Source organism: Ciona robusta, chromosome 3 (genome assembly GCF_009617815.1).
Source record: "Ciona robusta chromosome 3, ASM961781v2".
Taxonomy (NCBI): domain Eukaryota; kingdom Metazoa; phylum Chordata; class Ascidiacea; order Phlebobranchia; family Cionidae; genus Ciona; species Ciona robusta.
The window spans coordinates 3,864,979-3,880,050 of NC_143237.1; the positions used below are offsets into that span (position 1 = coordinate 3,864,979).

At 36.4% G+C, this 15,072-nt stretch overlaps 1 protein-coding gene across 4 annotated transcripts; it reads left to right on the forward strand.

Annotated features, from left to right (window-relative positions):
• The first annotated feature begins 1,462 nt into the window (after positions 1 to 1,462).
• LOC149738279 (MAM domain-containing glycosylphosphatidylinositol anchor protein 2-like) lies at positions 1,463 to 14,849 on the forward strand. 4 transcript variants are annotated; one of them, XM_089874449.1, is made up of 23 exons: positions 1,464 to 3,786; positions 4,684 to 4,825; positions 4,890 to 5,023; positions 5,099 to 5,269; positions 5,558 to 5,737; positions 5,800 to 5,962; positions 7,120 to 7,232; positions 7,680 to 7,819; positions 8,103 to 8,218; positions 8,275 to 8,399; positions 9,188 to 9,348; positions 9,407 to 9,539; positions 9,837 to 9,933; positions 10,108 to 10,434; positions 10,650 to 10,756; positions 11,283 to 11,420; positions 11,476 to 11,511; positions 11,569 to 11,736; positions 11,892 to 12,029; positions 12,107 to 12,231; positions 12,295 to 12,406; positions 12,465 to 14,227; positions 14,456 to 14,849. In XM_089874449.1, the coding sequence occupies exons 1-22, from the start codon at positions 3,669 to 3,671 to the stop codon at positions 12,575 to 12,577; spliced, it is 3,057 nt and encodes a 1,018-aa protein (XP_089730575.1). In that variant the 5' UTR covers positions 1,464 to 3,668; the 3' UTR covers positions 12,578 to 14,227; positions 14,456 to 14,849. The 4 variants fall into 4 exon arrangements, with proteins under 4 accessions (XP_089730578.1, XP_089730575.1, XP_089730576.1 ...); XM_089874451.1 differs by having other exon boundaries at positions 1,466 to 3,786; positions 11,895 to 12,029; XM_089874452.1 differs by lacking the exon at positions 5,099 to 5,269 and having other exon boundaries at positions 1,463 to 3,786.
• Positions 14,850 to 15,072: the final 223 nt, after the last annotated feature.

Sequence of the window (15,072 nt, forward strand, 5' to 3'; positions counted from 1 at the left end):
TATTTCGTTTAATCTATAGTATACGGTTTAGAATTGTTAAACAATCCATAATGGACGCTCTTTTGAAGGATTTTCTTGGTTGCATCATAAAAGGACTTTATAGTATTCCCATGTAGGTTTGTAGTTACCAAATGGATGGCAACCCTTTTTGGTAAAACAATCATTATTTCAGTAAAAAAGAGGACCATTCCACCTATCATTCAAATAAGCGCTTCACTGTCAAACAGATGCATGTTCGTGTATTACGATCCACCATGTCAACATAGCCGAAATATTCTATATGATGCACAGCCTCTACACCTTTAATAACGACTTCGTCTAGGTTGTAAATAAGTTGCTTGGGGAACTAAACAAATTTTCCATCTTGACGGCTGTATATATGAAAACGATCTTACTACAACATGTAGGTATATGTCTCCTTATGCCCCATACATTATATAACCTTTGTCCGACGCTGTGGTATAGTGGTTAGCGCGCCTGCCTGTAACCCAGCAGAGGTAATGGATTCAAGGCTCGACGCTGCTTCCATTGTGGGCGTATGTGTCCTTGGGCAAGACACTTAATGCCAATTGCTCCAAGACATATACAAAAAAAAATCTAAAAAGATAAATAAATACCTACAAAGTAACATACATGGTAACTCGTAAGCTGGCACGAGGTGTTAAACCCGTGTGATAACGACTGTCATTTTCCGGCCACGCGAGGATAAAGTAAGTTACATTCATTTATTCACATTCAACCTATTCTCGTGCCTTGCTGGCGAGATGTTTTCGAGGAATTTAACATTCTAATATATCGCCTTTTATTGTTCCTCGAATAAACCTAGATTAAAAACCAAAAATTTCTACTAGAATTTGTTTTAGAAAAATGTTCTTTTCATCAGAACTGGTATATCAAGTATAGAAAGCTATGATAATAACCTCTCACCACAGTTGTGCATAAACAAAATATATATATATACACGGGTATTCTGTTTCATACACCTCGTACCCACTTATGAGTTACCATCACGTATATTAAGTAGGATAAGATTAGACATTTTAATCTCTTTACAAAGAATGACGTCATTGCATAATTGCGTGTTTAATTGGCGCTAGGTTGTTAACCGAGTTGTTTATGGTCACGTTTTTCCGCGTGACGGATGGATTCTTAGTTGGAATTAACTATCGAAGGTGTCTTGAAGCTGGTCCCATTAATTCACCGTAGCTAAAACGTTGTGCCTGTTTCTCGTATTCCCAACAATACGTAACTTAGGCAGCACTCAACGTATTCGGTTTATTCACTCTCGAATATCATTTATTTCGTTTTTTTCATTCTCTATATATCGTTCTCTGTCTCTTCTCGTCTCTCTTCCTACGAATCACAACACGCTTATATACGCAACAATTTCACGACGATAAACACACAAACAAAAGAAACAGCGTGATAATTGCAGGGTCTAGATACGTAACAGCAGGGGTGTTTGGTCAGGCTCCAGACCTTGCAGTTACGTTCCACGACTTCCGCGATATGCCTTTATCTTTCCAGATAAGCCTATAGAACGACCCAAAAACTCACGCGCACGAAATGTATAGACACTAACAACATTTTACGAAATAGCAGCTCTTTGGGGTTGGTGAAACCCTAAAGTTGTTGCGACGAACTCGCACCCCTGATTGCTTTAACATAAAACTAATGACGTTATTAAGGAGAAATGCGTAGGCTAGTACGCGAATAATTAGTACCTGTTTAGTCGAAAAGCACCGCTAATCAAAATCATTAGGAACGGGTGGTTTGCGGTTAAAAAGAGGGCTAGTTTCGCAATTCTCAGTGATGCAGGATATAAAATTTATATAAAAAAAACCGTAGGAAAGTGGCTTTTGTTAAAATATTCACAACTGGATAATATTGCTAAAATTTTTTTTTTAAAGTTTGTGGTGCACCCTTGTATACACTTGTATACACACTCCTTACCTCAACTGTTCTCACAAGTTTTAAATAATTCCACAAAATCGACGAAATATTTCGATCTATTTTATTAAACTACGATACTGGATTATTAATTTTAACTCACAAACTACAAAATTAAGGCAGCTTAAATACCTATAGCAACAGTAAACGCCTTTGCCGCGCACTTTGTTGGACTGTCAAAAAACATACTGCAACATATTTACCAACTTACCCCGTGTCTCAACATACCCCACCCTACTATAATATTAAATACAAACAATGTAAATGCAAGTTGGTTTATTTATAAAGGCAACCAGTATTTTGTGTTCTACAGAACTCCTAATTATTGAAATCTGGATCATCCTCCACCAATTCGTCAACTAAACGGGTATAAATATGTGATCTATAATAATTCTGGATATAAAGTAGATAAGAAAAAAATAAAAAATGTGTTTACAGTAACGGTTTTCGATAACTTTGATTAAAAGAAAATAAATTTAAAACAATTGTTGCAGCGTGCGAGGATCGACCTCGGAACATTACGATCTGTTCCCACGCGCTTAAACGGTTAGGCCACCATTTTCAATGATGCGATCTGTTTATAGTTGCAGCTATTCCCGACAACATTAGGAAATCCCGTTTGTAGCATATATGCTTTCTCTACATTTACCACACTGCACCATAACTATAAATATCCACTCACCATGCCTAATCTTCGGTGCTGGTATAAATATGCAGCTGGATTTTGATTAATTTGGTAACTACTAATATGATCACCACCTTAAAGTGGCAATTGCGTTTGGAAAATGCTATATCTTGAAGTTTAATAACTGGATTCACACTTAAGTAAAGATTTTGTTTTTTAAAAAAGTTCATTTCCTTCACTAACTTTATAACATTGCAGCTTTTATACCACTTATAGTCATTGCATGAGTCCAACACTTTGTGTTCAACAATATTCTGTCAATATGCTTTTGTATCGATTCAGGGTAATTTCAGGATAATGTATATGCCGATAAATTGGAAATGCCGGCACTGAAGCCACAGTTATTGTTTCAATTACGCTCAATGTTACCGAGAAGATACATTTCCTCCAATATGATACGATATAACTTATGTTATCAGGGAAGAATTTAATTTCCAAAATAATTTTGAAACTTATTGCCCTGGTAAAGCGTTCGGTTACCTGTACAACCATACCTTAGCCTAAAGATTACGCTATACGAACGCTGGGTACTAATTCCCGCCGTTTCATCGAATATTTATGAGCCCGTTTACTCACGCGTATTGGTGCACCAGTCTTTAATGGCCATATCGAGTATTCCCAATGCTGGTGTGCCTAATGGGCATGCGTTCGTTGTTGAAGTCTGACGTTCAATCATTAGAGAACAAGGAGAGAATATGTGTCATGTAGCAGTATGTGCATTCGCTAATATACTAGTAATATACTGTAGTGAATTTAGACGAGGTAAGGCTTTAATTGTAGCTAATAGGCAAAAAAAGACTTAAAACCTGTAATGCTCTTTTTAGACATAACTGTTTGATAGTTTTAAACTTATGTTAATTTGGTTTAGCATTCGGATAAGTTTGCCCCAGTATTCGGATAAGTTTGCCCCAGTATTTCGTAGAATGCCCACTGAAATCAGTTATGCTAACTAACTAAGCACATTGTAAAGGAACTTTTTACTGTATGCTGTAGACCTATAACGTTTTAAAACATTATAGACAATATAGATAAAATGTTGTTTAGCTTATTCAAGTATCTAGCATTTTACATTCACATAGCAGTTGCTATAGTGGAAAGAGCAGATATAGACATTAATCGAAGAATGATAGGGGAACCTACAAATTCTTACCGTAAGTTGTATGTAATACATTGCACTTAAACTTTGCTGCAATACTGAACTTTTAACAGTTTATTTTATCGTTATATTTTGTTCGAAAATGTATACAATTTCCCTGTAAAATGAGAGGAATATAGCTACGCAGTGTTTGTTCGTTAAATAGTGGTGCCGTGTCTCGCGGGATTTTGCTTGTCTTCGGAGGGGTAATAATTACGTGACTCGCCTCAGCGGTCATTAATCCTCATCGATTGGCTGAAACCCCACGAATTCTCAAACTCGTGTTTTCTATCAATTATCGCCCCATTGCGGATAGACTTACGAGTTCTGATGTTGCATAATTCATGAAGTGAATATGGAAACCTTTTTAACGTTAATTTTTCTATGAAAGTACAAGCATTAAGAAGTTAAACACCCGTTGACATTAAATCTTAACATCTTTTAAACATAGCACAGTTTTGTGTTAAAATGTCATGCCTAATGTACCGTTTAGCATTTGTTTTAACCCACATGTTATAAAAATAATATATCATCTCAAACTGAGGACGATTTAAAAATATTGTGCTTTTTATATTCGATTTATGTAAAGTATAAATTCCACCAAAACTGTTAATCTGCATCGATATAAATTATATTTTTGTGATATGTAATAAACTCATATAGTTGGGTGGGGGAAGATGGGCACCTTTTCATTTTGTTTTCTCTTTTCATTTGGAAGTAAACAAAGAACATTTAATGTATTATACAACCGTATCTTCACGACTTCTACAAACCGTTGTTAATTGTATAAAACACGATCAGGCTATTTGAATATTATGTGTTAAAGGTGTCCCATCTTCCCCGACTCTACTATACATGAAAACTAATAAAACTTTGATTGGAGTCATCTCTTTAATGAGAGTATGTATTTTAGGAGTGCCAACTGTTCGTATTGAACCAAACTCAGATGTTGTTTATAATTTCAAAGAATATGATGATGTTGTTGTAATTTGCGTTGCTACTGGCCACCCAATGCCAAGCATAAGATGGACGATATTTGGTGGGGCATTAGAACGGTACTGATAGTTTTCGAAACCCTACGATATCATGCGTTGTATATATTTACAAATATATTTTCAGACGAAACCTCAATCTCCGCAGCTCTACTTTGCGCATTCCAAACATAACACGTGATGAGAATTGTAGAGTATCCTGTCGTGCATCGAATGGCATTGGAAACCCTGCCATTACTAGTAAAAGAATAAACGTTCTATGTAAGAAACAGAAAAAAATGTATAATTTAATAAATCATCTTTGTGCAAATATTCATGTTGTTATTCACCCCAAAGATTTAGATCGGCCAGTGCTTACCGCGCACCTAACCAACAAATGGAGAATGCCAAGTACAAGTATTTGGTTTGAAAACACAGTATACCTACACTGTACAGTTACAAGCAATCCAGCAGCAGTCTTCACTTGGTTGCTAAACGGGACTGTTATTCGACCAAATGAACAAAATGGTAAAGTATAGTAGGGTGGGGCAAGTTGGGACACATTTTAACTCTATTTTCTCGTCCAATGTGGTAGTAAACAAGAAAATTTCAAAGAATTATAAAACTATATGCTCAAGACTCCCATAGACCGCTGTTTAAAACACGATCAGGATATTCGGAAATTTTTGCGCCGAAGGTGTCCCATCTTCCCCCATCCTACTATACATTGATTGAAGGGAACTGTGCATGATAAGTGCGTGGACTAACACATGTTAATGTGACAAAACGATTCATGGTTGCTTGACACATTTGTAGGTTTATTGGTGCAGCGAATAGACGCATACAGCAAAGATACTTCAACTGTTATCCTCAAGATAAAAGATGCGCAAGAAAAAGACTTTGGTGACTACCGGTGTCAAACATCAGTAGTCGGCTTTACAAGCAAATATCTCATTTCCGATACCGTTGCAAACTTCACATATTCTCCGTTAATTGGTAATTTTGTTAGAAACAATTTATTCATCTGCTTATTTAATAAACCATATTATCTTACGCAGCTCCACCAAGAATAGGTCGTATAACCCCAAAGTTAATCAAAGTTAATCCTGGTGGAAAGGTGCGAATACAATGTGACATCATCAGTGGATTTCCCGAACCCAAAATCGACTGGGTCACTGAAACCGGAGTGTTTTCAGAAAGAATTGTTATTTCTAAAATGAGGTTTGAATGTGGAAACTATTTTATTTTATGTTGGTCGGAACGGTATATATAGTAGTTCGGGAGAAGATGGGACATCTTTTGATTCTATTTTCTCGTTCCATTTGGTAGTAAACGAAGAACATACAAACAACTATAAAACCGTATCCTTACGACTCCCATAGACCGTTGCTGATTGTTTAAAACACGATCAGGATATTTGGATATTTTATGTGCCAAAGGTGTCCCATCTTCCCCCACCCTACTATATAGTAGGGTGTGCGGGTGAGACGAAACCCGTAAACATATATTGCCCATCATTTAAAAACTCAAAATACATGACCGCGAATTAATACTATCATACTTTTAGTACTTGACAACAATAAAAAAATATTAAAACACACAAAGAGTTATTTAGCGATTCGCACAACAGGTGTGATTTTAGACTATAAAGATTCAAAAACAGGCGGGATAAGACAGGACAGTTTAAAATCCTTGTTAATTTTGACTAACAAACATATTCATTATTAGAAATATACGTAAACAATGCAATATAATATTAAGCTTTAAAAATCAAGTTTAAACATTTTTTGTCTCGCAGTCCTTCTATTGTTTAAACACCTTCAATATGTTATTGTAAGACGAACTGGTATTGTTCGAAGAGTTTATTATCGATATAGATCAACAATTGATAAATTTTGTATTCTACACATACAAACAATCTTGTAAAACGGTAATAAATGGGTAATACCTATTAATAAACTTTATAGTCTCTGTCGGACATTGGGTATTGCTGCGTTATATTTCACACAAGCCACTTCTTCTAAATTATCTCCTAGTACCTGATGTGACCGAATTTCGAATATATTTACCATACATTATCTTGTTATTAAGTCACTATATTATATTTAAATTACCCATGTGCTATAAAATATTAAATGAAAAGCAAACCTTTCAAAGTTTGACAATAAAAAATTACACAGTGGGGTGAAGCGGGACAAAAAAATGAAAGATTTTGTATTAGTATTCTTGCTGAATAAAACATGCAAACTACAAAATTTCGGTAGTTTTGCTGTTACTAGTGTGGCCATGTATGTGACTGCACAATGCCTTGACGCTATTAGCCGTAAAAAAAAAACAATCACCCAAAAACTTACGCATAATTCTTATTTCTATTTCAGGAATATTTTAACAATTGACGGTGCGATGCCACAAGACAGCGGGAACTATTATTGCACCGCAAATAATCAAGTGGGAACCAAAGTTGAAAAACGAACTACTGTGGTTGTGAGGGGTAGGTAGAGCTTTTATTGCATAATTAATCTAAACCAGTTCTACTTATTTGCATGTATATTTAGTTAACTGTCTTGATTAAGTTATAATACACTTGCCCGTCCATTAATTTTTTCTCGTGTATTTACATAAATCACGTAAATCGTGTAAAACACCAGTGTTATTAAAGCACCCCGCATAAACACTTCATTTGCTGTTTCATTTAAATTAACTACCAAGAGAAGTTAATAAATAATTAATTCGCTTTTAATTTGCGGCAGCGAATTTAACGCATTCCACAGGTCACTGAATGTTAATTCCCCCGAAACTAAAAACTACGTTTAAGTAATCCGATAAGCTTACAATTTAAATGAATTTTAAATTCCAAATTCGAATTAACATACACAGCACTAAACGATAATGTGATGTTAATTCGCAACCAAGATTTTTAATATCTTTGTATAACCAGATATTGGTCCAATGACTTACTGGTTGACACCGGATCCGTTACGTGACGACCGAAGCTTCGCTGTAGCGACCGACATCAAACTGACGTGTCATGTAGACGCTGCTCCTTATTCTGAGCTTCAGTACGCTTGGTTTAAAAAGGTACAAACACCATGCTTGTCTATCGCGCTAGGCGTATAGGTACAACGCTAGGCGTATTGGTTATTGGGCACAACACGCGAAATTGCTCTAAGAATCCAGCAGCTCAAGATTTCTCCAACGTGTCGACCAAACAGAAAAAGCCCCTAACCCATGGCAAGTCGTGAGCAAGCATAAAATGTCTAAAATAAGGAAACAATGTAATAACGCGTGATGTTGTCCGCCACATAACGACAGATTAATTGCACGCGTTTATTCATTTAAGCTTGCAAATTTCTCTACACAGAATAGTGGCGGCGAAAGGGTGCGAATCACCGAGAGAAACTCAAGGGACAATATTTTTATAAGATTCCTGAACTCCGAAGAGAAAAAAAGAGGAATCACTTTTCCTGCTAAATCCAGGTACATATATCACACCAGCATACAACAAATCAATGTTATTTATTATTTTTATGCAGCCAGCTTCAAATTCGGAGGTTGACTGAAGATGATTATGGAACTTACGTGTGTTCTGGTAAACTACCAACTCTTGGTCCCAATGGAGCCGAATCTTTCGCAGTTATTACTGTTAGTAGGGAATCAGGTATATAGGCTATATACATTTAAGCAGTTTTATACACTGTTTGGTACCAATGTTTTATTCTCTTAAATAAAATATACTCATTAATAGTAGTGTAGCAATTAACATTTACTATTTTATCTTTGGAAAGAATGTTTCGTGTAATAATGTGAACCTTTTTTATGTTTGCATTGAAAGACCCAATATTCAAGCAAGGACGTTGGTTTCGTACTCGCATAAATAATTAAAGCTGAGGGCTAATATAAGCGGGCTGCTAGTCAAATAAAATTAGTTTCGGCTTTCGAAGTTGTGCGGAAAGCATCAGCTATGCCACGTTATGTCGAATAGTCGTTATCTTCGCTGGCGAAGCGTAATTACAACTGGGAGTATTTGTCTTCATTATGAACTATTGAACGCACACGCTCCATCAATACAGTAGATTACTGATCGTTATTAGTGTATGCACTCAAACAGAGAGTACAATACGTGCTGCATTAAAGCATTACCATAAATTAGGTCGAGGGAAGATGGGACACCTTTTTATTCTATTTTCTTGAACATTCAACGAATTTTCAACGAATTTCAAAAGCATTTCCCTGCGACTTCCATAGACTGTTGTTATTTGTTTAAAACACGATCAGGATATTTGAATATTATGTGCTAAAGGTGTCCCGTTTCCCCCAACCCTACTATATAATATCATTTTTTCACAAACCTGAACCTTATATTATTAGTCTAAAATTGTCACTACATAGTCACCGTTCACTGTGCAACATGCTGACATTGTTTTATATTTTACTGTTTAATTGCAGCCCCAGCCAAAATAGAGGCAATCGAATCACGCGTGGTTGTAACAGAAGGTGATCCGGCTTCACTTAAATGCCGAACAATTGGAAAACCAAAACCGTTGGTGATTTGGTTTCGGAACGAAAACACGACCATGCCGAGTGGTAATATGCAAGAAGTAACATCGGTTTGTATTGTCGTGTTCTTACCAATATTAGAACAAAATAAAATTCGTTACTTTTTAGGGTGGCGTTCTTGTAATCAATAGAACGAGCAGGGAAGACGCTGACTTGTACACATGCGCACCAGCTTTGTATAATGGTTTCAGCAAACACTCGAGGTCACAATCAGATGCAGTGGTTGAACTGCAAGTTCAATGTTAGTGATACCTGGCTAAAATAGTTTAATTAAGTATATAGTAGAGTGGGGAAAGATGGGACACCTTTTCATTGTCTCGTCCCATTTGGTAATAAACAAAGAACATTCAAAGTATTATAAAGCCGTTTCCTCACGACTCCCATAAATTGTGGTGAACTGTTTAAAACACGATCAGGATATTTACATATTATGTGCCTAAAGTGTCCTATCTTCCCCCGCCCTGCTTTACAACAATTATAAAATTAATCGAATTGATACAATCCTGTGCGCGTGCTTCCAATATCTTTATTTGTATAGATAAACCTACTGTTGAGCCAAGCTACAGGGAAATTCGCCGCCCTCTCGGTTCTGATGTAACCTTGTCATGTTTCGTGAGCGATGCTAGTCCAATGATGTAAGCATAATTCCCTATGACGATAAAAGCACAATCCAACAATGTAACCGTTCCGCACACTATAACATACATCAGTTAAGGCTTATATCTTACTGAACAGGCCCCTAACATTTATTAGAGCTATATAGACGTACATCACAAAATCGTTTCATGTCTCATAGATTGTGTTTATAGACCCATTACTTATGTTTGGAAGAAAGAAAACGTAGTTCAGACAAGCTCGTCTTCTGGTCAACATCTTGTACTACAATCTATCCAAGTTCGAGATTGCGGGGTTTACATTTGCGAAGTTACCAACGCTATCGGCAAGGCTCGATGTGCGCTAAATGTTACAGCATTTGCGTTTAAACCTGAGTTTTTATTCACTGATGTTGGTGAAGGTGAAGGGGATCTTACTAGCACTGTATTTCCCCAAACTAAATCTGATCCTGGAACTTTCATGTATTTACTATCGTGGACACAAAAACATCCCAACGCAGTAGATGCAGTAACAGAATACAGGTTTGTATTTTAATATGATAATGATATTCTCGCAGATGGCACACTAGAATGCATATTACGACTTTGTATAAAAACCAACCGTTTTTTTCGTTTAAGAAATTAAGTTTAAAAAAAAGTATTTTGAAACTGTTCGCCGCCCGCCATCTTGTTTTAATAACTTTTTTATACTTGGTATCATTAACTTAAAATTTTCGTTTTACTGGAACTATTTACAGAATTAGATGGCGTCTCACTGAAAAATTTTTTGCCAAGAACAGAGGAATGTCTTCTAATTTAAGCGTTATTCCCAATGCATGGATTGAAGATACAATGCCAGCGAACGGTATGTGGCAATGATAGTGCGCACGTACGATATTTGTTTTTTTCGGTTTTAAGACTATAGATACCCAGCTTTGGTCGTCAATAAGTTGCCTATATGGGCAGGAGTCATCTTTCCTTGAAAAAGAACAACAACAACAAAAAACGATTTTATATTAAGTTACACATACATGATGGTAACGGGTATAAACGGGTACAATGTTTAAATTGGTAAAACAAGTTAGTGTAAAAGTGAATGTCAGAATTTTTACTTGTGGCACGTAAAAATACGCTTATTTTGCAAAAATGGATTTTCTCTGACAAACCGTAAAAAATATTGAGTTTATCTCTAAATGCCTATGATTAAATTTCAAATATACTTTTCTATAATAAATTACTGAACATTTCAAAGTTTGACTATAAAAACCTACAAAACTACAAAGCGTGAGCTTAATAACAGTGCCATCTTCCCTATACCAATATATACCCTTATATATACTGATAGAGTTCATGTATATTTTATAACAACATTAAACTAAAATACAAATCAGGTATACTTTCGTATGGTCAACTGCTTACATATCAAATAAGCGATTTGGTAAAAGGTGTTTACCAAGTAGAGGTAACCCCCAAGACCATATTTGGATATGGTGATTCGAACACAAGGGAGATATATGTGCGAGAACGCAGTAAGTTGTTCATTATTTATTTCCTTATCTTTTTACGTTAATGGTATTTTTACAGGATCCCAACGTGAAACAAGTCCGACATTATCTCTGGGTATGTACCTCTTGGAATAGGAAGTGACTTTATTTATAAAATAATCTTTCTGTACAGACCCTTCGTTCTTTTGTCAATTTAATGAAAATGATTTATGTGGGTTCATACAAGAGAAAAATCCTAATATGGACACAATAGATTGGACAAAAAATTCGGCAAGAACTCAATTAAGAAGAACCAAGAACACGGGTCCTTCCGCTGACCACTCTACTTTAACTAAAGAAGGTACGGTTTAACTCAAATATCGGTACGGTTGCATATTGCTGGTTAGATAAGCTTACACGTAACTGTATAATATCGGACCCGAAGCTCGATACTATTGTAGTGAAGTATTCTTTCGGTTGCATATTAGTCGAATGTTCCTAACGGAAAATTGTTAGCAGGTGGGTACATGTACATCGAAGCTTCTCTGACAACAAAAGGAGACCGGGCTCGCCTCATCAGTCCAATTATATTTGATAAAACTTCCTCGCGACAGTGCCTTAAATTTTGGTACCACATGAGAGGACGACATATAGGTATTTTTGTCCCAACCCTTATTAATAATAACATCGAAAACTCCACTTATTGTTCCGATTATTTGATTTATGTTTAGGTATCCTGAGGGTGATGACGAAGAAACGTGGTGAAAACGAAACGGAGATTTGGAGAGTAAGTGGTAATCAAGGGGACAAATGGAACACCGGAGATATTACAATTCAACATACTGTCCCGTACCAGGTTCTGTTTCAAAAGGATAAATGATAATTTCTGTAACAAATTATATTAATACTTATATTGCAGATAATATTTGAAGCTGTCATAACTTATGTTGATGGTTATCAAGGAGATATAGCAATTGACGATATTTTGCTTGCGGATGGAAAGTGCATTGTATTACCAACTACTACACCATGTATGTCATAAACTATAAAATCTATCCTTTATAACTTAATACCTTCGTATTTAATCAGATTATGTATCAACAACATCGGGAAGCATCGGTTCATCATCATTCAACTATTTGTTCGTTTATTTAAAGTACACAGCAACAATTCTGATAGTATTTCATTTATTCTCTTTGTGAATATCACTTTCGTTCAGATTGTCGCTAGGTGGCGACAAAGAAAGCAAGTGATCAACGAATGTGAGATGTGATAAGATAACAATATATCACGCCCTACCATGCGCTTAGTTTGTTTCAAATTGTGAATTAAAGTCTATTTAAAACAGGTTCCAATATAAGGTTAACCAATAAGCTTCCAAGATTTTATTTTCGTTCCCAATTATTTTTTAACTTTTCCTCCACGTCCAATCCTTTATTCGTGTACGAGCTTAACAAATGTTGATACTTATTCATTTTGAAAAGCACGCATACTGGTCAATATTGAAAATATAACGATTAAACTTTCCGTAAACTTCGCTTTGAAAAAGAAATGGATGACGGCCACCATGTTTCGTAGATGGATCTCTTTTCGCTATTGTCATTCAACCACCCGGGGTTGGGGAAGTCAAGCGCATTTCCTCGCCGTCTTACTTTTCATGGCGCGTGCAGTTTCCTTTATACAAAGCAATAGTTCGCCCCTCTTATCGAGGCGTGACGGGAGGTTAGAGGGTCTCGTGCCGGGTTGGCCATTAAGCGCGTCCGACATGGGAAGTGGCTGTGAACGAGCTTTGGGGGGACAGTAATCTCAACACAGATAGCCCATTATCGAATCTAGTATCAGCCTAGAATTAACCAACTCGAATGAAAATGAGAATTGGTTTTAACAATGGTAACATAACAGGCTAAACCTCCTGAATGAAAATCGATTTATTTTATAGTGAAGTAAGAACATTTATACAACCAAAACTACGAACTCAATTAAAGTATAGGACACAAGCGTAAAATGAATTGGTAACATTAATAACTGACGGTCCCATAATAAATGTTTTTGCTTGTATATAAAGATTTTAATTTGGAATTGATCAGTTTGCGTGGCGATGCTTATATTTGCTGTTGTATTTGCCACCCATGTTTTTACCAGGCACTCACGTCATTTGTTACCACGGTGTTGTTTATTCTTCTTCCAGCAGTGCACGCGCGAGGTGGCATCGGATTTCGCGCGTGTTGTCCCGTGTGTGCGGTGCGTCTGCTCATGCCGTGACGTAGTGTGGGAAAGTGTCCGGATTTTTCACGCTTGGCAACCCTTCATTCAACGGCGTCTTTCAGTGGCGCACGCGTGCCGAAACGACCGATCCTCTTACATCAGACGGAAAAGCTTTGTTGTCTGGCTTCACTGGCTGAGTTAGGGGGCCTGGTCGATAATGCATCAACTACATACATTCGCTAATATGTCAAACATATAAAAGATTTAAAATACAATGTTCCATTTATAAGATTTTCTTCACCAGGAACATAGTTTATTATACCTTGGAATGAGTTTATCCTATTATATATGTGGGTTTCACACCATATAGTGTTGTGAGAAATACCATGAATGGGTAAAGAAAGCATTCCATCTGACAACCACAGCGGGCATTTTAAACGGCCTCTACTAACTTTGGGTTATACAAAAAACTATACAATGTCATGTCGGAAAAAAATATTACTGTTTACTGAAGTTGTTACATTATTCAGATTATCGCCATAAACAAGAGTCAACTTTATACTTTATCGTCGTTGTTTGGTGGCTTTCGCACATACAAAAGTGTCAACTTTTAACCATAAAGTTGAGCGCGACTATAAACATTACGGGTGAGTTGTATAGTGCTCTACTTACCGCAATATAATGCAATTTGTTACGGCTATAAACCACGTGAGTGTGGAAAACTTGCATAATGTCGCAATATTTCTGTATAGGTTCTAATTCTTCGTATTACGTAGGCGTGACGAGAAGCATTTGTTCGGCATTTGTGATGTCACTCGCAACCACGATTATTTGTTACAGTGAATGCGAAGCTAATTTCCTATTACTAAATGTAGGTTGCGCATTGATCGCTATTTTGTGAGATGATTGATCACTTTGAAAGGGAGAGATTAGAAAGTTTCCGATCACTCCACTGTCAACATGCGATCTATTGATCACTGCTGTGAGGGGAAAGCGGTCGGGTGGAAAGAAGGGGACGCTTTCGCGGAAGGCCGTGGGAACACAGGAAATTGTAATTAGCAGAAACAGAGCTGCAGATGACAAGTCTCTGCGGGCGACAAACATAATCTTTGAAACAAATCTCTTCTCATTGAAAATATCCGGCACCGACGTTTGCGCTTTCGCCAATATATCCTCTGTGTAATCGACGAAGCTTTCTGATAAAAATTGCAATAACCATGATTTGATAGAATAACAAATTCTATGAAATAAAATGTATATTTTTGTGTATTTACATTTTACTGGTCCAAGTTATAAACATTATTAAGGCCTGCAAACGAGCAGTATTATACAGTAGGGTGGGAAGAGATGGGACACCTTTAGCGCATAATATCAAAATATCCTATAATCGTGGTATAGACAATTAACAACGGTCTTTGTTAATTGTAAGGTAACGGGTTTATAATTCTTTGAATGTTCTGTGTTTACTACCTATTGGGATAAGAAATACAAT

Bases quoted from the DNA above. Each gene is read 5' to 3' on its own strand.
- LOC149738279 (XM_089874450.1), top strand. From the start codon at position 3,669: ATGTTGTTTAGCTTATTCAAGTATCTAGCATTTTACATTCACATAGCA. The intron at 8,400-9,187 runs GTATATAGGCTA...GTTTAATTGCAG, and splicing joins TACTGTTAGTAGGGAATCAG to CCCCAGCCAAAATAGAGGCA. The intron at 11,512-11,568 runs GTATGTACCTCT...CTTTCTGTACAG, and splicing joins AAGTCCGACATTATCTCTGG to ACCCTTCGTTCTTTTGTCAA.